At 44.0% G+C, this 26,464-nt stretch overlaps 1 protein-coding gene across 2 annotated transcripts in view; it reads left to right on the forward strand.

Moving 5' to 3' along the window:
- Positions 1-26,464, forward strand: part of MED25 (mediator complex subunit 25) — a 1,733,520-nt gene that overhangs the window by 625,538 nt on the left and 1,081,518 nt on the right. For both annotated transcript variants that reach the window (XM_044059360.1, XM_044059361.1), the window contains exon 10: positions 8,990-9,222. In XM_044059360.1, the coding sequence (XP_043915295.1) occupies positions 8,990-9,222 (233 nt within the window). The remainder of the gene's footprint in view (positions 1-8,989; positions 9,223-26,464) is intronic.

Raw genomic sequence — 26,464 nt, forward strand, 5'->3', positions numbered from 1 at the left:
AAAGCAAACTATTTATTTCTAAATGGATAGGCCATTGCATTCATTTCTGCTGTAAGCCCCATGGAAAAGCTATCCCCCAGGGGATCAGACCTCGCTCCACCAGGGCTGCATCTACCTCTACAGCCTTTCTTAGAGGCGTCCCTACCAGGGACATCCTAGAAGCTGCTACCTGGACTTCTGTGCATACTTTCACCAAGCATTACCATTTGCCAATTTTATCTTAATCCAGAGCTGGCTTTACCACTGCAGTCTTGCAGGGCCTTATAGCTGGTCTTAATGCTATCTAAATTCCTCCTCCCAACCACAGCTTTGGGAATCTACCCAAATGTAATGACTGCAACAGTGAAACACGAAGAACATAGTACAGCTGTGTACACTTACCGTAAATGTAGATGTTCGAGTGTATTCACTGTTGCAGTCCTGGTTACCCTCCCACCAGCCCCCTAACTTCTTTTTGCTATACCTCTGCTTTCCTTTACTATGCTTAAAAGCCTTTTTGGTGTATTTGCTTTTTTGTTGGAGGTATTTCATTGTACTTTTATATTTAATTGCTCCCCATTAGGGGGGCAGCTGACATCTGGGGCAAGAAAAATTGATGTAATGGTGTCGGCTGCATGTTTTATACCCCTGACTACCTGATGTCATGGAAGAAGGGACAGCAACTGACGCAGGACCCAAGACTTTGTTAATCAGGCCGACTGAGGGCTACCTGCAAGCAGGTAACCCAAATGTAATGACTGCAACAGTGAATACACTCGAACATCTACATTTATGGTAAGTGTATACAACTGTACTTTTTGTTTATATTTTTGCACTTCCTCAGATGCTTCTTTTTTCAAACAAATCAAGGTTTCTTGATCTGTATATTGTTTTTCAGGAATCTGTTTTGTTAATTTGAAGCTTCTGACAGTTTTTCTTGTGGAAGTACTTTTCTTTCCTCTAATTTCTCTCTCAATCTTTTTGTATGTCTTGTGTGTGGAAGTTTTGGGCTTTTTGCATTATAGTAACAGTACATCATTTCTTTCTTATCCTCAATAGTCCACTCTGTTTTCTTTATGGTTCTTTGACACATCAATTTTTTGTGATTTTTGTGGACTGCAGCTTGTTTCTACAACAGGGGAGCCATCCTCCCCCTGGGCCTGGCCTTGCCTTGCCCCATTGTAGAAAAGTTTCCATATTTTGAGGATTTTACACTGTCATTTTTTCCAGTCCTGGCACCAGTGCACTTACCAGGATTGGGCCCTTTTTTTATCCTGGGTCTTGTGCACCCAGCTATCTTTTTTTTAAATTTTAACCTACTTTTCTCCATGATATATGCTATGTAAATTTAGTGTATGTATCAGTATCATCTTGGTAAGATTTTCTGAAAAACAGGATCCACCTCGTGAAAGTACTCCCCAAGACTTGAGGATGAATTCAGTTTCAGCAATACTACTGTCCTTTACTTGTAAACTTATCTCTCCATTTGGACCCCTCAGCAGTACAGGTCTGTATTAGTGTAGTGAAAGACGTATTCAGCGAATATGTCTTCATCGCTCACCAGCCGCCAAAATTTATTTCAGCGAACCATGTAATTTTTCCCATGGTTCGGAAACACTAACCCACCAAATGTATGGAACACAAGAAGCACACAATCAAATTCACTGAAGTGAGGGGCTTCACACACCCCAAAGTGGGGGGGTACCCCCCACACCCCCTTTAACTATATATACTCAGAGATTGCATTACAGTGTGGAAAATGGCAAAATTGAGAGGATGGCCAAGTGTTTCTGAACCGTGGGAAAAATTCTTTGGTTCACTGAAGTTAATTTCTGTGGCTGGTGAGCGATGAAGATGTATTTGCTGAATACGTCTTTTGCTGAAGTAATGTAGACCCAGCAGTGCTACTTTCCTTTACTTGCTGTCTTATCTCGCCATTCGGACCCCCATCCTTCTGTGTGAATGTGTGTATTGTTAGTGAGGTGTTCTTGCCACCATTATTTATAAATTCCTTTTTGTCCTTTGACCTGTAGTTTTCGGTGTAAAGTGTTTGTGAATTTAGCACTATAGTTAGCTTTTTATAATTTTTTTTTCAGTTGGATTCTGTTATTTACTGCTAAGATTGCATACCTTTGTGATAGTTGGTGTTAGTTCGAGGCATGAACAATGCTTCGGGTTTCAAAAAAAATGTGTGATGGGTGAGCACAGGCCTCCCCCAGGATTCACATGGGAAATGTGTTTACTGTCTGGCTGTTTACCAACAGGACTCTGAGTTGCTAGCTTGTGCTGCTTTTGGGGAAAAGCCCTTGCTGATCACTGGACTAAGTTAGTTCTTAAGAGGTTGCTTGTCCCTTCTTCAGCTTTTACTTTGGTGTGTATGTCTTCTCCCTCCAAGAATACTGCTGACAAAAAAAAGAGAAAGATAGAGAGAGAGAGGAGCATAAGGAGAAAGAGAAGTTGAAAAGGAAAGGGAAAATGGAAGCTAGAGGCCAAAAAACACTGTTCCTTTTCTTAATGTTCAGCTGAATCTAAAGGTTCCAAGTCCTTCTGCCCCTCCGACTCCTGACAAAGGACACTGTTTCTGTAGCCTGTCAGCAGCACTCTCCTTCTGATACAGTTCCAGGTCCTGAATCATTAGGACCTCCGACCTTAAGTATTCCCAATCCCATTTTTGGCTGCTGGCTCCTTTGGCAGATTGGCTCCATTCCATTTACTGCTACTTTGGAGGTTTTCTTTGGAGCCAACCCCCATTGGGCACAGGCATCTCCAGGAGACTTATCTCCATGTGTCTCAACCCACCAAGCCATCATCTACAGTTTCATCGCAGGCTGCTGATTTTACCAGGAGTGTTAAAGAATTTGACTTAGTTCAGTTCATGTGTTGAAGGCCCAGATGAACCAGGGGATCATTCATTCCAACACTTGTTGTTCCTCCTCCAGACCATCTGTCAGTGCTGGTGCCCACGGTTCTGAATCTGCCATGTTTTACTCCTTCCTCAAGAATGACAGCTTGTCTTCTGCCAGCTGTGGCTTTTTCTGTAATGTTCCTGACTCTGGTTCTTTTGGAATGAAGTGCTTCCTGGAGCTGTATAGTCAGAGCAGTGTGTTCCGGCTTGGGTTTGGCTGTGAGATTTTTGGAGATATCTGTGCTCCTTCTTGTTGTTTTGCTTTGGATAGCTCATCTCTGGTCTCAGCAACTGATCCAGCGGGGTCTGTGTTGGCAGCTGGGACCTCTCCTCAGTCTGTAGATTGCAGAGGGTCCCTTCCCAGCCCACTAGCCTCTGCATCAGACGTCAGCATTGTGGAAAGGATTCCCTCTTCTTCAGAGACTGGTGTTCCTGTTCCTAAGTCTGATCTGTCCTGATCCTCCCATGCCTCTACTCCCTTGGGTTCACATGAGATGTCTTCTGGACAGTCTGCATCTTTACCCAATGATCAGCTCAGATTCTGGGCTCCCCTGTGCCTTCTGTGTCCCCCCTGTCCCCTCAACAGGCTCGTATGACAAGTAAGTATAAGAGGAAACACTTAAGACTCTCCTGAGGAGTCTCTCATTGGGAATTCTGGCCTTGATGAAGAGTTGGGTTCCCCCAAATGTCCTATGAAGATGCCTCTTTTAGCAGTTTGCTAGAATTGATGAGGTGAAGGGGATGGATAGACCACTGAAACCCCATCACCAGGGGATTCTGTCTTTCTTGAGGCCTTTGGTGCAGGCCCATCCTTGTCCTGGTTGGTACTCCCTCCAGGCAACCTCATTGACCTGATGTCCTGGAGGGCTTGTTGGAAAAGCAACTTGGAGAAACATCCCTTGGAAGCTAGATAAGCTGTTTGCTCTTCATCGATGGTTGTTTTGGAGCAAAGGCCCCACAGTGGATGCCATTGTGTTCACTGCAGCCAGAAAAAAAAGGAAATCTCCAAGGAGAGAGCAGGATTTCACCCCTGGAGTAGAGTCCTAGGCTCTGGGTTATTTTGGGAAGCATACATGCTTCAGCCACATTCTCCCTTTGTGTGCTGAACTCTTTGGTACACTTGAGTAGACTCCAGAGAGACCTAATAAATGAGATTTCTGTGTCAGTGACATAGGTTCATAGGTAAGTACTAGGCTATCGGCCCAAGGGCCTACGTAAGCCTAGCCAACAAGGTTCCCTGGCTTACGCCACCCAAGAAAGATATTTTCCTGTGCCACTGTCGAGCAGAGACACAGAAGTGATCCCTGGGGTGTATTTCCTATTTCCCATCCACTAATCAAGATTTTTCTTGAAGAGTGCTAATGAAGAACTTTGCTTGACATAGATGGGTAGCCTGTTACAGAGTATGGGAAGTCTCTGGGATAGGAATCTATCCCTCCAGCATGTCCTGTTTATTGTGGTGACAAGGTTTAGGTCCCTAGAGCGTGTAGCTCGGAGGGATTGGGATTTCTTTAGGTGTAGCATGTCCAACAGCTCTGGGTTTGACATAGCTTTATATGTTAGGCAGAGATCACCTCTGAGTAGGCGATATGCTACGGAGTAAAGCTGGAGTTTTTTTGAGGCGGTTAGTGTAGGGCATTTGTTTGAGTCCAGTAATCCTCTTTGTGAGGTACTTCTGTGGCCTTTCCAGCTGCTGCAGATGTCTTGTGAGGTACATTCCAAAAGGGACGTTGTACTCTATAGTGGGTCTAATGAGTGTCGAATAGAGGGGAACGATGACCTCTTTTTTCCTGGATGAGAACCCTTTTATGATGAGGTGTGCCACGTAGAAGGACTTCCTGACTACTGTGGCGATGTGACTATCAAAGGAGAGACTACTGTCCACCTGGGTCCCAAGGTCTCTTGTCACACATTCGGTGTTAAGTAGATTGCTGCCTATGTGGTAGTTCATGGGTACAGTTTTTACCAAAGGGGAGGCACTTTTTGGCATTGAGCTTGAGGCCATGGCTCTGACACCAGGCATCTGTCTCAGAAGAGGCCCTTCTATAGGATGTCCACATCATTTGGGGACTTGACTATGGCTCCTAGTTTGCAGTCATCTGTGAACTTCGTTAGCCAGAGGCCTTCTATGTTAGCCTGTACTTCAGAGAAGTAGATACCAAACAGGAGCGGCCCCAGGACGGAACCCTGTGGTACTCCAGTTGTCACTGGTTTGAGGTCAGATTTGGAGTCTGCAACTTTTACTGTGTGGGTTCTGTCAGTGAGCCAGTTGGCAACCCATCTTGTGACGTAGGGATTTATACCTAGTTTATTGAGTTTAACTATAATTCCAGAATGGGGGATGGTGTCGAAAGCCTTGGCGAGGTCAAGATAGGCTGTGTGAACCACCTTACCCTCATCTACGGCTTTGGTGACTGCCTCAAAGTCGTCGATCAGGTTCAGGAGGCATGATCTGCCTTTCACAAACCCGAACTGGGTGGGATCCAGAGTTTGGAGGTTACTAATGTCTTTGTTTATGAGTTCCATGATGATACGTTCCATGACTTTGCAGACCAGGCTCATCAGGCTAATAGGTCTATAGTTCCCGGGATCAGTGGTGGCTCCCCCTTTGTGGAGTGGGATAACTGTTGCTGTGCACCATTCAGTGGGCACAAAGCCTGATGCAAGGCTATTATTGAACATGGTGCTTAAGTGGGGAGCCAGTTCATTCTGAAGTTAGTCTAAAACACCGCCTGGGATGTTGTCCAGTCCCATGGATGCTGTGTTTTTGGCTTTAGAGAGCGCAGCTGTCACCTGCGTAGTTGTGATTACAAGGACTCTGCATTCTTCCTGTATAGATATGGGCCCTTTAGGGGGTGGGGGGTGGGGGGTAAAGTTAGCACTGAACCTAGCTGCCAGGATGTTGGCAATATCAGTTGGTTCTGTAATTTTCGTGCCTTTGTGCTGTAACTTAGAGCAGATCTGGGTGTTGCCATTGAGATTCTTGACATAGCTATAGAATGCTTTGTGGTTGTCCTTGGAATTAGTGGCGATTTTATTTTCGTAGCTAGCTATGGAGGATCTTATAAGGGATCTCAACTTCTTACTGAGGCTGAGCAGGGAGCTCCTCCACTCATCACAGCTGTCTCTTGAGGATCACAAGTCTTTAGCGATTGTTGTCTTTGACAATATCCATTTCTATCCATGATGCGCCTTTCAAATGTATGATTGTATGGCACGTGCAGCAGATACTGGCATTATCATGTGCCCATCATGCCTAGATGTGCATGTGCAACTTTGTGGACTGCTTTAAGACATCCTTGCTCAATACCTCTTTTGAAGGATCCATCTTGTCTGAGTCCAAAGTTAAAAACACTCTGATTAGGAGTGAGCAAAAAAGGAAGATATCTGCCTTAGGGGTTCGTTTTTCTACCCCACAGAGTTGTTTTCTAGGAACAAGAGAGGGGAGAAATGACACTTCTTATGTAAATCCCAACAGCTTCCTCAGGACACTCCAGGTGGAGGTGCCTCCTGTAGCAGATGGAGGAATTTCATTTGATGCTGGCCACAAGGGGGCATAGGTGGTCCACAGAATCAAGGCATCGAAGTCCCTTTTCTGACCAGCCTTTCCAGTGCTCCTGAGCTGTTGCCAACTACTGTATGCTAGAAGCAGTCGGGGAGGGTTGAGGATTAGCTCTCCACCCAAAAGCTTGGGAAGGCCAACAGTTCTGATGCTTAGGTGTTGAGAGTCATTTCCAGAGAGGCTATGCTATTCCCTCCTAATTTGTTTAAAATGAGAAACAGAGATCCTTTCCCAATGAGCCATCCCTCCAGCAAAGAAAACAACAGTGCAGATTCAAAAGATGCTCCCAAAATGAGCCATTCAAGAGGTCTCCCAGACCAAGAAAGATTCAAAATCTAATCAAGATGATTTTTAGTGCTAATGAAAAGCAGGGACCGAAGGCCCATTCCAGACCTCAATAAACTGAATTCCTATGTAAAACAGACCAAATTTCGGATGGTGACTGCAGTCCATTCTTCCCCAGTTGAGGAAAGACAGCAGAATGTGCATGGTGAACCTCAGGGAAAGATAGCAAGACATTGTGTGAGGTTCCTGTGCTTTGTGCTGGGAGCCAGTCACTACCAGCTTTGAGCACTGCCCTTTGGCTTCCCACAGCCCCCTGGGTGTTCACTAAGTGTATTGCAGTGATAGCAGCCTGGCTTCTCTTCTCTTACCTGGATGATTGGCTTCTTACAGCAGCTTCAAGGACGTCTCTATTTCAGTCAAGAGATGATCTCTTCCATCTGTGCCTGTCCTTAGGCATCATAGTGAATTTTGAAAAGTCCAATTAGGAAACGGTTCCGGTTAAATTGCCAAGTTGTTTCCGGCCAGACGTTTGTCTTTACATCTTTAAGAAAATCAGGTGCTATGTTCCTAGAGGCTGTCAGCTTCTCTAGTTCTATGGCTTCTCGGCTTAATGGCCACCGCTGTCTGTCTTGTTCTGCTAGCTAGGTTTTTCATGAGGGTTCTTTGGCGGACCTTATTGGTACAGTGCTCAAATCCAACAAATTTCCTGGTTTGGCTCACCAACATATGCCATCAACACATTTCTTGGTAGCTGAAGTCTGATCTAGTTCCAGTGGGCCATCCTTTTTGTTTTTCCTCAGCCCCAAGGCCATGAATACCACAGGTGCTTCCATCCTCAGGTGGGGAGGGAAAGGGAGTATTTCAAGTTGAAGATAGCTCAAGGTACCCAGTCCACTTCAGAAGGCCATCGTCACATAAATGTCTACGAGATGAGAGCAGTCCTGCTAGTATTGCAGACTTTTCAAGACTTCCTCCACAAGAGTGTGTTTGCCATACAGACCTACAATACAGCAGTGGTTTGGTGCATAAATAAACAAGGGGAGGAACCCACTCCTAGCCCCTGTGCTGAAAGGTCAGGGGCATGTAGCAGTGGGTGATTTTCTTGCACCTCTTTGATAGTGGTGTCAGTCTCAGGGAGTTCCAACATTAAAGTTGCAACATTCTGGTGGGTGCTTTGAGCATAGGCATTCTCATATGCCTCACTAGTGTTCCCTTAATCCATTAGTAGTGGCTTGTGTTTTTGGCCATTAGCGCCACCCCTGCCATGATTTGTTTGCATCTGCCTTCTTCCCCAGATTCAGTAGTTTCTTCGCTCTGATCCCCCCCCAAAAGACAGTCACCTAGGAACACTCTTCTTCATGATTGGCTGTGATCCCTTGTAAGAAACAGTCAGAGTAATGCTTTGCTTCACGATTGGCCTCCGGTATTTATATCCTCTTATGCCCCTGATAATAAAGTTTCTACTAAAAACAGCCCATTGCAAAACAGCTGTCATACTTATTAGCTCCCTTATGGCCCAGACAAATATGTTTCCCTTTCCTGTGGCCTCATCTGTTATACCTGCCTTGTGTTCTAGATCCCATTCCAGCTTTCTGTAAAGTTTAGAGAAATGCTGTTTAATGACTGCAGATTTCTCCCAGTACCTCTGTCCTGCTATGTTATATGTGACCTAGAATCCTGTTGTATTGTATGAGCAAACGTAAAATAGTATGACAAAAATAAACTGTTTGTATCTCTGCATACTCTATATAATAAAAAAAAAAAAAAGCTGTGCTAAAGGTAATTATTTTGTGCTAGCTGCATTAATAGGAGCGATACTGTGTTTTTATATTTGACTTTGTTGCATTTGAGCTGCCATACGTTCACTGTTCATGTGTAACTATATAGAGTGGAGGTTTTCTCCCCGGGCCGCTGGTGAAAAGGGTCAGTATGCTCAGCCGCATTTTCATGGTCAATAAATGCAAATAAATACATTTGGAGGTTCACCTCTGGTACATTGGTGTTTCAGTTTTTTCATGATGTTTTATTTTGAGAACGCCTCTCTATGAAATCCATTTTATTAATGTGTATGTGACTGATCTGCATGCATGAAGAAGTGATTTTATCTTAACTTTTAAAAAAACAAAAAATCCATGCTTGTGTGTTGTCACATTTATCTCATATTTGTTTCCGTGTTTGCTTTGCAAAAATAAATAAATGGCTGGCAGTTGGACTGAAATAAAAATGTGCTTTGTCTTTTTCTTTTATTTGTTTTGCAGTCATTAATCCACTATCAATTGCACCAGGGGTTGTTGCTCCGTACAGCCAGGTACAAGGGCAGCCTTTGACAACTGTATCAATATCAAACATGGGTTCAAAAATCCCTCCTGCTGTTACTCCTATAATTCCACAACCCTCTTCAACCAGTTTAGTCTCCACAGTTACTGGGCAGTCAACCTTACTGACTCAGCCTGCACCTCAGCAACCTGTACAGACCGTTCCACCAACCATGGTACCTTTTTCTTTTTATCTTTGCCTTATAACATTCAGTAACAGCTGTTTTGACTGTATGTAATTAGATTTTTTCAGGGGACTTTATGATATAAAAAGTCAGCACATATTTTGAATACATTTTCCTGTAGCAAGAATATGAAACAAGTTTCTGTTTTGCTCAGCAGCATTAACTGTACTGTATTTTTCTCTTAAGTGCCAGTATTTCTCAGGGGAGTGGATTAGCAAAGCTAGAATCTGGTTTAGCATATATAATGATATTCGCAGAGGGTAAGTTTCCCTTTGTGTGCTTGAGTTCGAGTTACATGTGCTGCAGTTTTTGAACTTGGATGCTCAGGGGTGTTGTGAGCTTCTTTGTATTCCTTCACTGCTTTTATTCCTGCACTGCTTGTTGCAGCAATATGTGTTTGTTTGCTGAAGTTGTATTTGCTCACGGCAAGATTTTTTTTTCCTTCATGCAATTGAGATAGGCTTAGTTGTTTTATAGTTTTAGAGCTTAGTTTTTAAAGGCAGTAGTCTTCTGTGTATTCTTTCACTGCATATTGTCACACTGTGTTTTCTTGCTTAGTTGCATTGTTTACTTATTTTGAGGTTTCAGCATCTCTGAGAAAAAAAATAATGCTTTTATTTTAGTTTCTAACATTGCTCATTTGCATTGCTGAGACCTTTGAGTATGGGTGATGTGGGGAGCTTGGAGTGCATAGTGGATTGTCCCCATGCAACTCTTTCTGCTTAAGGCCATTTATTATGTACTTAAGCAGACCAGTTTTACTTGTTTGATTTCAAGGGAATGTGTTTCTGGGGATGTAAGTCACTGTCCTTCAGTGGACTTGGGGGGGGGGGGGGGGGGGGTTCATGATAGTTTATTTTTGCAAGGAGGTTTGCTACACAGTTTATTTCGGAGGAGTATGACTTTTGTTGCAGGTAGCATTTTTAAGAGCTGATATTTTCCTGAATTATGACCATGTCATCATTGTCCATCTTGTCTCATGTGACGGGTTCTTTGAGCGTACATCAGTATGAAAGTGATAATCCTTTACACTCACTAATTTTTGCAGCTCACTAGATTTTGTCTGCTGACACTTGATATCATTTGCCTATATTTGTGTGTTTGGCAATGTTTCATCATCATTCCTTATTAATACTTTTTATATTTGTCTGTCTCATTCTTTTTTGTTTAGTTTTTAAAAACACTTTAGCCTTTTCTTCACCCTGTCTGTTGTCTGCTTAGTAAAAGACACATAAATACAGCACTGCCAACAAAATTGCTCTGAAGATTTTCTTACTGTTTTGAAATATAGGTACACATACCCTTTTAAAGAAGGTAAAATCGGTATCTAGTTGAGTCAAAAGCACACAGTTTTATTACACACCTGTGCATAGTTAAATGAAGGCTACTGCTCAACTTTCAAAAGTATGCTGCTAGTCAGTAACGCCCAGTGTATCATAAGAAGTCAAGACATCCTGCACTTACAAAGACCCCCATATACCATTGCAACAAAGGACAGAGAGTTTTCAACCAACTTCTGCTGTTGGATGGTGTAATATACCAAACAAAACACAAAAAGCTACCACTCACTCTCTTTCAAAAGATCTTAAAAGTACATTTCACTAGCAAATTTAAATGCAACTGTTATAGGGAAATAGGTTAGTTCTGGAATTTGTACTTCAGCTATTTTACTAAAAATCTCAGTGTACTCTACAATGTGCAAGCATAATAAAATGTAGAGATGGCTGTGCAACCAGTGTAACTTCGTAAATAAATAGTATGAATACTCTTGGATTTACACATTGATTTGTGCAAGTAACATTAATGTAAAAGCACAGCTGTAGTAGTTATTCAACTTATTTGTACTGCTTCCTTGTACAGACTTCACTGATTTGACTACATAAGATTCATGTACATATGTTTGTTGTAATGTAGCCTGAATGTATATATTGGTTTGAAGTTAACTTGGAAGGTGGTCCATTTTGAAAAGCTGTTAATGCCTCTTGGCACAGGTCATGACTGAAAATAGTCTTTGGACTAGTTCACTTAACTGGTTAGTGAAGGGCTAAGATTAAATGTAAGCAACACTTTCGAATTTCTTATCTGAAAAAGGACTGGGAGTTGATAGAAAGAAAAAGCACAAAAAAAAAATCAAGAGAGGAATTTAATTCTCCTCAGGAAGAAGATTCTTCTTTGATGTCTTCCAATGGCCATCGGTAAGTTCACTGAATTGCCAGAGCAGAAGTTAGAGATTACTGACAGAGAGAAGCTCACCTTTCATCTTATGCTTGTCATGGCAGTGGACTTTGTCACCTTCATTGGAACCCATGTTTAATGCAGTCAAAGACCCACCACTCAGGGGAGCTAAGTAGACCCCCCCGCTTCACCTATTGAAAGAACTTTATTTTTCTCTAACAACCATTTTTCACAGGGTTTTTATGCCACAGCCGTTTAAGTGCATGTATTTTATAGGCCATTCCCTGTCCGTTCCACTTCATAGAGATTGTCATTTCCACCAACTTCAAAACTCACTTGTTATAAGCTTGTCAAAATATAATGAAGACTGTGTATTTGTCATCTTCTAGATACTATTGAGGAGAAATGGACAAAGCCCTTCCCATCACCAGAGATTCAGATGAAATTTTATTGTCAAGAAACACTTGAATGCAAGTTGATGTCAGAGCTTTCATCATCTGTACGTTGACTGTCAAGATCTTCAAAACTCAACATATCCATTCTTTTCTGTCTTATGAACGTATGTAGTAGAAATAAGGTGTTGTTTTTTTTGGAGGGCACATTGATGTCAGGAAGTCATGGTCCTTATGATCTGCTATACAGTATGCTATATTTAAAGAATCATACAAAAGAAAGAATAATAATAGCTGTCATTCGAGCTCCTAATACTCCAGTTTACCACTGGCACTGGACCAAAAAGAACCTCTGGACAAGTAGATGTTGAATTTTTTTCTTTACTGTCAGTAGACATTCAACCTAGTGTGGGACTAGAACCCACAGCCTTCTCCACCAAAGGTGAATGTGCTTTCCTGTTCTGCCACTGACACTGCATATGTAAATCCCATACTCTCCAACATCTCTAAAAATCATGAACTGTGAGTGCTAACCAAGACCAACAATACTTTCTCCATGGGACCTGTTGGTATACCTGCTTGCATACTTAATAGCATTAAACATGACCTTGCAGATCCAGTCCTTAAAACTGTTTAAGCTAAATGTAGCTACTGGTTTTGGTGATAAGTGGCACACTGTAGTGGTAATCCCCCTCCATAAAGGTGGCATTGCAACTGATCCAGACCTGTCGGCCTTATATGCAAAGCCATGACTGTAATATAACTGACCTCATAAACTGCAATATCAATAATCGCATTATAATTGATCTCCAACACTTCAGCTTTGTGAAAAGTTGGTCCTGAATATTTACTCTGGTAAACTTTGACAGATTTATGGAAATCGTAGGTGGTGACCGTATGGTACACATGGTGTACCTTGACCTGGCCAAGGACTGCTGGTATCATACAGAAATGTTTGCTTTAAGCAAATCAACTCCTATGTGTTAAGATGGATAACAAGCTGTCTAAAAGCTGGAACCCACACAGTAAAAGTTGCAGATACCTCATCAGAAAGTAGAAAGGTGATCAGCAGTGTCCTGCAAGGGTCAGTGCTAGGACCTCTTGTTTTCAGCATTTACTTCTGAGATTTCGAAGCAGAGAGCTAAGACCTCTGACTAACAAAGTTAGCAGGTGCCTGTAACCTGGGGTTGCTGTTAAGTAACCTCGGACATCCAACCGTCCAGAATCATCTCTCTCTAGTAAACTCCTATTGTAGTAAAAATGGGCTCAAACTAAATACTAAAATGTGTAGTATTGTCACTTTTGTCATCCCTCATCATACTGTGCAAACAACACAGCACACCATAACAAATGTGTGGTCCTGATATTACCTGTTGTTTTGACCATCATGTATCAGTGGTTGTTAGGAAATCCTTTTATTTAGCAAAGCTAATTGCCAAAGGAATGTCATAAATGCCTATAAAGGTGATCACTCCCTTATAGTTAATATTGATCAGACCAGTTATCAAATACAGTGTGTCCTTTGGGATTTATTTTCCTAAACATATCAAATAATTAGAAAGACCCTTAAGGTTCCTAATCACAAAGATCCCTGACCTAAAGTCCCAGAGTCCCTTTATTCATTGTCTTACAGACTTTTGAGCGGAGATGCAGTGTGAACATGGGCTGTAGGTGATTCACTACTAATGTGACACCTGGACCCCATGTACAAAATGGGGAAGAAGAATGTTGATACTGATCTCTGTCTCACTTATCACACCTTTTTAGACCTAGATGTTCTTCATATTTCACTGTTGCAGTCATCACATTTGGGTTTTCCCTGCCAGGGTAGCCCTCAATCAGCCCGAATACCAGAGGCTTAGTATTTCTGCGTCAGTTGCTGTTGCTTTAGGACTGACGTCAGGTCGTCAGTAGTATCAAGTAAGGCGGCCGACGCCATTATATTAGTCTTTCTTGCCAATGAGCCCGAAGCAGAAGCAGTTTGCACGAGTGCTGGTTGGCCACTACCTGAGTTTCATTTTCCGAATTGAAGTTGAAGTCTTCTAAAACTAAGTACCCCATTGGGGATCCTTTTTTCTTGCTCTAACCGATGTCAGAAAAAGTTAACAGTTGTCTCGCCTGTGGAAAGCAAATACCACACAGAGACTTTTATTCTTACTGCATCACTTGCTTAGGCCCAGACCACGACGTCCCCCGCTGTCACTTTTGTGCTTTGTTCAACGCCAGAACTATATGCCGTCGGGCCCTTATTATAGCTAGATATTTTCACTCTTAGTCCTCCTTTTCCGATATGGCTTCAGTAAGCCAGCCGGCATCAGATCTTCTGAAAAAACATAAGGATAAAGAGTGAGACAGACCGCACAGGTCCAAACCTTCCAACGACACTTCCATTAAGCTAGTTGTCAGTTCTCCGGTCCTCAGTGAGGCGCTTTCGCAGCCCCTGGTGCTCATTTCTATGGATTCACAGGCTGCTTCTGAGACCATTTCGGAGTCTGGTATGCCACAAAACTCTTCATCATCTAAGGATTCTGCAGTTGTCTCTACCTTGGATGGGTCCGGAGCCGCTGAGCAGGCACCGGCTTCCGAGGAAGTACTTTGCACTACCGATTCTCGACACAAACCAACGACTTCTTGCGCATCTTCTGTTCTTTCGAAAACTACTGAGTTTCTAAGGCCCAGGCTGTGAACCACACCCAAGAAACCAACGACTCCATCTCAGGCACCTGCTTCATTGCCTCAGTCTCAAATGCTTAAAATGACGGAAGACCTTATAATGTTGATCAGGGGAAGCCAAGCTACCCCTTTCAAAAGAAAAAGAGATTTGTCCCCAGTAGTCTTATCTGAACAGGAATCTGATGACTCCGATGCCTCTGAATATGAAGACATGCAACCCCTCTCTGCTTATGAGAATTCTGATGCAGAGGAATCCATTCCTTCAGTCTCTCCACCTGAAGATTTTTCCTTTGGGGAAACCCTTCATATACTGTAAGGGAGCATTTCCAATGGGAATGTCGGGACTACCCTCAGTCTAAAAAGAGACTCAGGGAATTTTTAGATCTTACACAGCACAGACCCCTGCCCATTCCTACTGTCCTGGATGTTGTGGATGATGTTTTCATGGAATCTAGTTTAACTCCTGACACCCTGTCTCCTGCTAAGGGAAACCTGACCGGTATTAGAGTCCCTGACTCTCACAAATTTATTTTCAAAAATCTTACTGCTGACCCTGAGGTTATCTCCCAAGAGCCTAAAGGAATTAAAGCAACTTCTGCTAAGAATCCCACACCCTCAGATAGGGATTCCCGAGCATTACAGATGGGGCAAAAAAAAGTATATACCTCTGCTACTCTTGCTGTTAGAGCACTAAATTGTCAGTTCCGTATGCTAAAAATTCTAACAGCATACCATAGAACTCCACAAACAAAAAATATCAACTTTTCGTGCTTGTGCAGAAAATAAAGAGTTGCAAGACTTAATGCATTCTACAAGTCAAGTAACGAAGCACACCATACACTGTGGTTTTGATACCCAAGAAGCATCTTGCAGGGCAGCAGTCACCGGTTCTGTCCTTAGAAGGCATGGTTGGCTTAAGGAACAGCCCTTGCCAGACCATGCCAAATCTAAACTATTAGATGCACCCTTGCACAAAGACAACTTATTTGGCACCAACGCAGAGGAGGTCTTAAAAAAGATGGAAGAAAAAGCTAAATCTATGCAGACAGTTAAGGATTTCCTGCAGGTCCAGCCACCCAGGTTCAGTAGGCATTGCCCCTCCAAACACTGGTCCTTTCCTGCCCCCACCAGGTCAGTTCAGCCCAGACCCTGGGGAAGCAGACCCCCCAGACAACAGCCACAGGGAATGCCGAGATCAAAGCAATGGAGTACCTCCACTAATAAACCAGGGAGTGCAAAGCCACCCCCTTTTGGTAAGAACTCACAATGACTCTACACTTCCACCCCTCCCTCTGCCCACCTGCACTTGCCCCTGGGAGGAAAACTCTCCTTCCAGGCAAGCACCTGGACCACCATTACCAACAACTGCTGGTTCCTCAACATAGTGTCCAGGGATAGAAATTTTCTTTCCACACTCTACCAACGCCAAAAGGGTTCCCAGATCTACCTCCAAACCAGTGGGCAGAGGCCAAAAAGCAAGTTATTTTCCTGCTCTCTATGAGGGCAATAGAGCACATTCCTGCAGAACAGATAGGCCAAGGTTTCTACTCCAGGCTCTTCCTGGTACACAGAAAAGAGAGCACCTGGCCTCCTCAATTTATCCATTATAAACACCTTCCTGGTGATACCAAAATTCATAATGCTCACACACTTCAGCAACTACTACCTATGCTCTCCAAGGATGCTTGGCTAGCCACCCTAGACCTAAAAGAGGCTACCTATACATCCCAGTCAGGAAATCATGCAGGAAATATCTACGTTTCAGGGCAGGATCTGTGCACTTTCAGTTCTTTGCGCTTCCCTTTGGCTTATCTACTGCTCCCAGAGTTTTCACAAAATGCCTGGCTCCCACCATTGTTTTTTGCAGGCAAAGAAATATTCACATTTACCCACACTTAGACTGCCTAATTCAGGCAGACAGTCAGGAAAAGCTGCTCAAGCATCTGGCCTTTGTAAATGACCTACTGACCTCCCTAGGGTACACTATCAGCGAAAAGAAATCCAAACTAATACCCACCCAAAAAATTATATTCCTGGGAGCAAGCCTGGGCACAGTATCCCAGATGGAATTCCTTACACCAGAAATGCAAACTTACCTGACAGCCTGTTTCTCTCAGCTAGCCACCAGACCCCAGTTATCCGCAAGGAAAATCTTGCAAGCTGTGGGGTTCATGGCGTCTTGCATTCTACATGCCAGATTGCATATGAGGAAACTTCAGTGGTACCTAAAAAGTCTTTGATGTCAACACTCTCAAGACCTGGAAACTTATACCAATGATACCTTGTCTAAAGAAAGATTTCCTTTGGTGGTCAGCAGCATGCTACCACAACAAGGGACTACCCTTCTCACCACCCCACTCCGCCCAGACCCTCACCACAGACGCATCAGACTATGCCTGGGGTGCACACCTGAAAGGCAGGTGCATACAGGGCCAATACAGCCCACATCAAATACATCTGCACATCAACCAAAAAGAGATGTTAGCTGTCCAGCACTCATTGACAGCTTTCAGACTCCTTTTCTTCCCAGGGACTCTACTGATCAAAACACACAACACCACAGTGATGTGGTACATCAACAAGCAGGGAGAGACTCACTCCTACCCTCTATGCAGCCTCAGCCATGCAACTACACCTGTTGGCACAATTCCTGCCGGGCTCTCTAAACTCTCTGGCAGACAACTTAAGCAGAAATCTTGTGGATCCACACGAGTGGCAGCTAAACCAAAGAACCTTTACTCTTATAACTCAGAAATGGGGCACCCCAAAGGTAGACCTCTTTGCTTCCCACTCCAACCATCAGCTCAGCAAGTTCTGCAACAGGGAGCCTCACTGCAGGGCCTGGAAAGTGGATGCTCTCTCTTTCCAGTGGGTCAACCTCTCGGTCTATGCATTTCCCCCACTACCTCTCATTACCAGGGTACTGCTCAAAATAAAGGAGGAAAAACCAAGGGCAATCCTGATTGCCCCAGACTGTCCATGCCAGCACTGGTACCCACTGCTGTGCAGCCTGTCCCCTCTGCCACCGTTGCATCTCCCTCAGATCTCAACACTCCTGACCTAGAGGGAAGGAGAATTCGTGCATCCCCAATTGCAGTCCCTCAGCTTGGCAGCCTGGCTTATTCCATGACCACTGTACAAGCTGCCAATCTCAGTAAATGGGTTCTAGATGTTATACGTGAGGCCAGACATCCTAGCACTAGAAAGTCTTGTGCTGACAAATGGAAAAGGTTCTGCACTTGGATCCAGGCTAAGGGAGCTGATACTGCACAGCCCTCCATACCTCTCATCCTGGATTACCTAGCTGACCTACTACACAGTGGTCTCTCCTTTTCCTCTGTACAAATTCATACCTCTGCTATCTCTGCTCATTTCAGCACTGAGCAACCTCTTTTCTCACATCTTGTCATCAAGCAGTTCCTCAGAGGGGCTAGCAACTTGAGGCCACCCAGAAGAGTACCTACCCCAGCTTGGGACCTAAACTGTATGTTAGAGAAATCACCCTGCCCCCCCCTTTGAACTAGCAGCTTCAGCAGAATTAGTTTCTCTCATGGAAGACGGCCTTGCTTCTGGCCATCACTTCAGCAAGAAGAGTATCCGAGCTACAAGCACTAATGGTTGTAGAGACCTTCATCATTTTCCATGCTGACAGGGTCTCCCTCAGGACTAACTCATCCTTCATGCCAAAACTGATGTCCAGTGTGGCTCTCAACCAATCCATTCATTTGTCCACCTTTTTCCCTAACCCACAAAACAAGGGGGAAAGAGTACTGCACTCTCTATATGTGCACAGACAGCTTAGATTCTATCTAGACAGGACTAAATCATTCAGAAAGACTGATCAGTTGTTAGTCAGCTCTGCTGCAGGAGCAGAGGGCAAAGCCATATCCAAACAAATAATTTCCAATGGATAGCATACTGCATCCATTTCTGCTACAAGCAACACGGGAAACCTCCCTGTAAGGGGGTCAGAACTCACGCTAATAGAGCAACCTCGGCCTGTACAGCTTTCCTCAGAGGAGTCCCCACCAGGGACATCCTGGAGGCTGCAACATGGACATCTCTTCATACCTTCACCAAACATTACCACCTGCCTGTCTTCTCCAGATCCAGTGCAGGCGTTGCCACTGCAGTCTTCTTGACTGCGTCCACCCTTTTCCTCGGCTTTGGGAATCAACCCAAATGTGATGACTGCAACAGTGAAACACGAAGAACTTAGTACAGTTGTGTACACTTACCATAAATGTAGATGTTCAAGTGTATTCACTGTTGCAGTCCTGGTTTCTCTCCCTCCATCCCCCTTTCTCTCTCTCTTATTACAAGGAACATTTGGTATTTACTTTCTACCGGTGGGGTTTTTCCACCAAATCCTGGCTTCCACTTGGGGGCTCTTAACAGTTAAGGCAAGAAAAACTGATGTAATGGCATCGGCTGCCTTACTTTATACTATTGACGACCTGACGTCAGTCCTGAAGCGACAGTAACCGATGCAGAAATACTAAGCCTCTGGTATTCGGGCTGACTGAGGGCTACCCTGGCAGGGGTAACCCATATGTGATGACTGCAACAGTGAATACACTCGAACATCTACATTTATGGTAAGTTTACACAACTTTACTTTTTCCTGAACCTCATTTATTTCTGCAAATTCAGTGGCTTCATCAGTACTAGAATCAGGTACCTGAGTCTTCATTAGATAATGTACTGTGGAGTGACAGGTTTATAACCCATCACCTCCTAAACATCCAAAACAAACTTTCCATTCATGTTAGGTAGCGCAACTCACTGAGTTTAAACATAACTTGGATGACTGGATAGTTGTACACAAATTTACTCCTATATTGACTATAAGTGCTACCTGATATGGGTATTGGCAAGGCATAAATGGTAGTAAGACTCAACTGTCTTGGGATATCTTTGACAACCACCGTTAAAGCACTACACTGCTCTGCACAGCATCAACAAACATTTACATGACTCACACATACTGCTAAATCCACCCCCCCCAAAAAAAAAAAAAAAAGGAAAATCTGATAATTGTCTTACAGCAACAACAGTGCAGACACGGACTATAGTTATAGACCAAAATCTGAAGTTTGAGCTACACAAAGACTTTGCTGTATCAAAAGCAAACATGAAACCTGGAATGCTGTATAGAGCTAAATCTTACTTAGCTTTATATACCATACTCACTACAACTACAGTGTTTCCGCTTCCCACTTTCATGTATTCAGCAACTGTGCTCATTAACCTACAGAAAACTGAAATTTGCAAACATGCAATTAAATAGCAAAATGTGCACCAAATCTCACAAAAGTTTGGTAAAACAATGGATGTTCTTTAACAAACTGGTGGGAGGGGTGTCATTGGTTTGGATGGAAATGGTTAAACCTGAGTGGGTTATTTAAAGTAAATATGGTAAATCACTTATGTCTGAAGAAGTTCATTGATGTTTGCTTGGATAAAAGCACTAACTTTTTAATACTTGTTCAAAAATAAATTCAGTATATGTTAGTTTAGTAGCCAAGTCCTACAACACGCTGTTCTTGTGGCTGCCAAAATGAACATGTTGTAGCTCTCTGCAAAATTAGACTGGCTAGATTGGAACATAATGATTTTACAACTCAGGCATACTCAGTAGGTGGTAGATAAAGAAATGCCAGCTTTATTAGATCTTGTCCAAATTTAAAATTCCCCAATACCAGTGAGATCGCAACAGGAATACCCGTTGACTGGTACTAAGTCAGACATTCAGTCAAGTGGCTCATTATACATATCCTACTTAGCTAAACATGGAATACCATTCCAATAAAAATCATAACAGAGTCTAGTACTAACACTTTTATACAGAATTCATGGAGACGTTTATGTCCTTCTGTTCATATGCTGCAGTATTCATAACATGAGGGAGTCTGCCTCCGGCTGACTCATATGTCTGGCCAGTATGCCAGAGTCTAGATGCTGCTGTAAGGTACATGTGATGCCGCACATCAGTTAGTGTACATTAGCCATAAAGAGACATTGGGTGTAAAGCAGACGTCAGCACATCTATCTCAGAACTTTTCTGCCTCCTGTCCAGTTGCCAGCGAAGTCGCATTCGGGTTTCAGATAAGTACCTTTATTCCTTTTGGCTACTGTGCGGGTTTTGTAGCGAGTACATGTCAGCTAGGAAGGGCAAGTGCTAGTGTGGAAGGCAGATTCCACATAAGGACTCCCACGAACTTTGCTTGTTTTGTCTAGGCCCAGATCACTCTTCCTGCTCCATCTGTAAGGCCTTTGTTCTAAAAACCCTCTGTAGCCGTCTAGCTTCTCTTTAGGTTATACTTGGAAAATCAGTGCCTTAAGGGCTTAGCTCGAGATATGGAACAGACTTCGGGCCCATCAGATGAGACTTTGCTGAAGAAGACCAAGAAGCCTCTGCCTGACCCAACTGCTGCTCCCTCTGTTTTGGGTGTTCCTCTCGAGGCAGCTTTGGAATCTGCAGAACCTCCTTTGATGGGTACCGCCACAGAAGCAGTCAATGAATCTGCAAGCATGTGCCAGAGGGATTCACAAGCGCCTAATAACAAGAGCCAGGAGGAACCATGGCTGGTTATCTCTGAAGGCCCGAATGGTGTCACTCAAATTGTTGTACACAAAGATGTTCCCACAGATGTTGTGGAATGCCACCTGACATCAGGCCCATCAGCCTTTCACCACCTGGCTCCTGAGGTGCCAAAGAAAAATAAACTTAAAACTAAACATGATGTTCATCGTGCATACAGCTGCAGTCATAACAGATGGGTTCTCCTGCCGTCAGGCGGGTCCTCGGTCAGCCGAATTCCAAAGTCTAGGTCCGGCGTCGGTTGTTGTTGCCTCTTCCCTGACGTCAGTGCGACAGGGGTATAAAAGAACCAGCCGACGCCATGTTCTTCAGTCTTTCTTGCCGCACGGTGCCCGAAGCAGAAGCAGTTCACAAGTGCCGGTCGGCCAGCTCCTGAGATTACGAAAAATTTGGAAAACCGAAGTATTCTTAAAAGCTAAGTACCCCGTTGGGGAAACTTTTCTTGCCTCAGACCGATGTCAGACAAAGTTAATAATTGTATTTCTTGTGGGAAGCAAATACCGCATAAGGATTTCCATTCCCTCTGTATACCTTGTTTAGGCCCAGACCACGACGTCTCGGTCTGTCACTGTTGTGCTACATTCAACAAACGCACTATTAAGCGTCGGGCGGAGTTCGCCCAGCATTTTTTTGGGAAAGCTTTTAACTATACCATGTCGTCGGATACTCCGACACCGGTTTTGTCTAAAAAACGCAAAGACAAGGACCGACACTCGAGGTCCGCGGCCTCTACCGACACCACGCCAAAGCCGACTACACGTGGTCCAGTTCTCAGTGAGGCGCCTACGCAGCCCCTGACTACCGACGACATATCTTTGGCGGTGTCTCCTGTACCCGAGGTCGCAGGCTCCTCGGCCCACACACCGACTACAGATACCGAACCACTCTTGGCGTTGAAACACAGAATGTGGACAGGTCCACCTCCACTCAAGGTGTCTTCAGACCTTCCTCTTCTTTCTCCATCAAGGCTTTCACCAAGTCTAAAGCAGCCATGCACCCTAAGAGACCAGTTACACAGGGCCCATCTCCAGGCCCCATGCCTAAGAGACAGATGCTTAAAATGGCTGAGGATTTAATTACTCTGATCAGAGGTTCTCAGTCACCTCCGGACAAAAAGCCCAGAGTGGAGGAAGATTCCCCCTCCTCTGATCAGGGATCCATTATTTCAGAACACTCTGATGATCATGAGCAAGCTTACTCCCCTTTTGAAGACTCTGATGCAGAGGAGTCTATTCCTTCTGTATCCCCCCCCCCTGAGGGTTTCTCATTTGGGGAAACTTTACATACCTTAAGGGAACACTTCCACTGGGAAGGCCAGGATTATTCAGATTCCAAGAAAAGGCTCATGGAATTTCTTTTGTTACCCCAGCACAGGCCTCTGGTTATACCTCCTGTCTTGGACATCCTAGATGATGTTTACTCGGAGGCCTGCCTTAACCCGGACTCTCTACCTCCAGCTCCAGTTAAGCCTGACAGGTACTACAGGGTTCCTGACTCATACCAATTTCTTTACAAAAGCCATGCTGCTGACCTAGAAACCATCTCACAGGGACCCAAGGTAATTAAGGCTTCCATTGCCAAAAATCCATTGCCTTCCGAGAGAGATTCCAGATCCTTAGAAAGGAGGGGAAAAAGGTATATACCTCGGCTACCTTAACAATGAGGGCCTTAAACTGTCAGTTTCATATGCTAAAATACCAACAGTTTCTGTTATCTCAATTGAAAAGTAAAATGTCACAACCTGAACAACCAGACTTGAAGGAGTTGCAGGATTTGATGCATAGTGCAGAACAAGTGGGTAAACATACCTTACAATGTGGTTTTGATGCTCTAGAGGCCTCATGTAGAGCTGCTGTTACAGGCTCAGTCATATGCAGGCATGCTTGGCTCAAGGAACAAGCCTTGCCTGATCATGTCAAAGCTAAATTACTAGACGCCCCTCTTCAAAAGGATGTACTATTTGGGGCAAATGCTGAGGAAGTATTACGAAAAATGCAGGAAAAAGCTAAATCAATGCAAACTGTGAAAGAATTTCTGCAGGTTCAACCACCACATTTTAGTAGAAATTGGCCTTCCAAAAACTGGTCCTTTCCTGCCACGGACAGACCCCAAAGAGGCAGATACAGGCTTCTGAGGGGCAGAGGACAACCACAAGGATCGTACAGAGGCAGACAATGGCAAGCTCCTATACCAAGAGGTGGTGAGGACAACTCACAATCTTTCAGAAAGCAAACCCAATGACTTTCCCCTTTGCAGGCCAACCAGGTTTCAAATGGCAGCCCCCTTAGGAGGAAAGCTGGTACTATTCTCAAAAAAATTGGCATGTTGTCACAAAGGACAAATGGATCCTGGACATTATAAACAGAGGCTACAAATTCCACTTTCATACCCTTCCAAAAATGAGAGGCATGCCAAAACTGCCACACAATCAAAGGGCAGAGGCACAAAAGCAAATTTCAGATCTTATAAACATGAAAGCTATTCAAGAGGTACCTACACATGAACAAGGTCAAGGTTTTTATTCCAGGCTATTTCTGGTGCCAAGGAAGGGAAAAGATTGGAGGCCTATTTTGGATCTTTCCATCCTAAACACATTCCTACTCGTACCAAAATTCAAGATGCTTACTCTACAGCAACTTCTTCCCATGCTGGGCAAGGAGTCTTGGCTGATAACATTGGACCTCAAGGAGGCATACACCTGCATGTCCCAATCAGACAAAATTGCAGAAGATACCTCAGATTTCTTGCAGGTTCAACCCATTATCAATTCTCTGCATTGCCCTTTGGCTTATCTACTGCGCCCAGAGTATTCACGAAATGCCTGGCATCAGTAATTGCCTACTGCAGACTTCAAGGGATACAAATATACCCTTATTTGGACGACTGCCTGATCCAAGCGGACAGCAAGCACATTCTTCTGAAACATCTGGCTTATGTAATAATGTTATTAAACTCTCTGGGATACACAGTCAACAAAGAGAAATCAAGGCTAATACCCTCTCGAAATATAAATTTCCTGGGTGCCAATTTGGACACAAACACCCAGATGGCCTACCTCACGCCAGAGAAGCAGGGGCAACTAATTCAATACTTCAAAACACTGGCAAATTGCACCAGGCTGACTGCAAGGAAAATCCTGCAGGCTCTGGGATTCATGGCATCTTGCATCTTGCTAATCCCATGTGCAAAGCTGCATATGAGAAAACTACAATGGTACCTAAAAAACATATGGTCTCAACACAGCCACAGTTTGGAAACAATAATACCACTACTTCCATGTCTGCAAAAGGAATTTCTGTGGCGGGCTCAAGCATGTCAAGCAAACACAGGTCTTCCATTCAGCAAGCCTCAAGCAAATCAAGTCATCACAACAGACGCCTCGGACTATGCCTGGGGGGCGCACATGACAGACCGGTGCATTCAGGGCAAATGGTCCCAAAAAGAAAAGCACCTTCACATCAATCAAAAAGAAATGCTAGCAGTAATAAATGCTATTATAGCTTTCAAGGACCTTCTACAACCAGGTCAACTATTGATAAGAACGGACAACACCACAGTTATGTGGTACATAAACAAGCAGGGAGAAACACATTCCTATCCCCTATGCAGACTGGCCATATCACTTTGGAACATGGCCATGGACTTACAAATGGAACTACAAGCACAATACTTGCCAGGCAAGGAAAACACGCTGGCAGACAACCTAAGCAGGAATATGACAGATCCACACGAATGGATGTTGCATCCAAAAGTTTTTACAGAAATAATCCAAGAATGGGGAAAGCCAGACATAGATCTCTTTGCCTCCCACAAAAATCATCAATTGACAAAATTCTACTCGAGGACCTTTCACCCAAAGGCCTGGAGAGTGGACGCTCTCTCTTTCCGCTGGACATCAATGACAGTTTATGCCTTCCCCCCTCTTCCTCTGCTGCCCAAAGTCTATGAAGACCAGAGCAGACAGACCAAAGATGATCCTCATTGCTCCGGACTAGCCAAGGCAACACTGGTACCCACTCCTGAGGAGCCTGACTCATTCCCCTCCATGGACCCTGCCTCTAATGCCTCTTCTTCTGACTCAGCACAGCTTCAAAACTCTTCACAGTCAGCTAAAAACACTCAATCTAGCTGCATGGAAGATTCTTTAGCATTACAGCAGGCCCTACTCTCCAAGGAGGTACAGGATGTCATTTTGGAGGCCAGAAGGCCATCAACTAGAAAGGCTTACTCCGCAAAATGGAAACGTTTTTGTGTCTGGAATGAGAAAAAGGGCCAGAACCCTGGAAAACTGAATTTACCTCAAATTCTACAATATTTGGCTGAACTACTAAGCAGTGGACTTTCGTTCTCCTCCATCAAAATCCATGCCTCAGCCATTTCTGCACAATACAACACTGATCCTCCTTTATTCTCGCACCCTCTTTTAAGACAGTTCCTCAGAGGGGCTAAGAATTTAAGACCTCCAAGGAAACAACCAATACCTGCTTGGGATCTAAATTTCATTCTGGAAAAACTGACTTTGCCTCCTTTTGAGCCAGCTGCTTCATCAGATTTGCAATATTTGTCCTGGAAAACAGCTTTCCTTCTGGCTATCACTTCAGCTCGTAGAGTTTCAGAATTACAGGCCCTCATGGCTGTCCAGCCTTTTATCATCTTTCATCAGGATAGAGTTTCATTACGAACCAACCCTTCCTTTATGCCTAAAGTGGTATCCAGGGTAGCTTTAAATCAGGCCATACATTTACCTACTTTTTATCCCAATCCTCAAAACAAAGGGGAAAGATTACTACATTCCTTGGACATCCACAGGCAACTGCGTTATTATTTGGACAGAACAAAGCCTTTCAGAAAATCAGAACAGCTCTTTGTGGCCTATGCGGTAGGAGCTCCAGGAAAGCCAATTTCCAAGCAGACAATCTCAAAATGGATTGCCCACTGCATACGCTTTTGCTATTCCTTTCATGGCAAAACTGTTCCTACAGGCATTAGAACTCACTCCACCAGGGCCACAGCCACCTCTGCAGCCTTCTTCAGAGGAGTTCCTACCAAGGATATCTTGGAAGCAGCCACTTGGAGTTCTGTGCATACCTTCTCCAAACACTACAACCTACCATTATACTCCAAATCTAGAGCAGGCTTTGCCACTGCAGTCTTGCAGGGCATTTTGGCTCCTCCTAGTTCCACCTAGTGCCTACCACCCCTTTCTTAGCTTTGGGATTCTACCCATCTGTTATGACTGCAGCTGTATGCACGATGAACATAGTACAGTTTTGTACCTACCATAAATGTGATGTTAGAGTGCTAATACAGCTGCAGTCCAGGTTTCCCTCCCTCCTTCCCCTCTAGGGGTATTCTTTAATGGTGTATTTGCTTGCAACTACTGTTTTTT

This window comes from Protopterus annectens, chromosome 17.part0, assembly GCF_019279795.1.
Source record: "Protopterus annectens isolate FY-2018-M chromosome 17.part0, PAN1.0, whole genome shotgun sequence".
NCBI classification, from domain to species: domain Eukaryota; kingdom Metazoa; phylum Chordata; order Ceratodontiformes; family Protopteridae; genus Protopterus; species Protopterus annectens.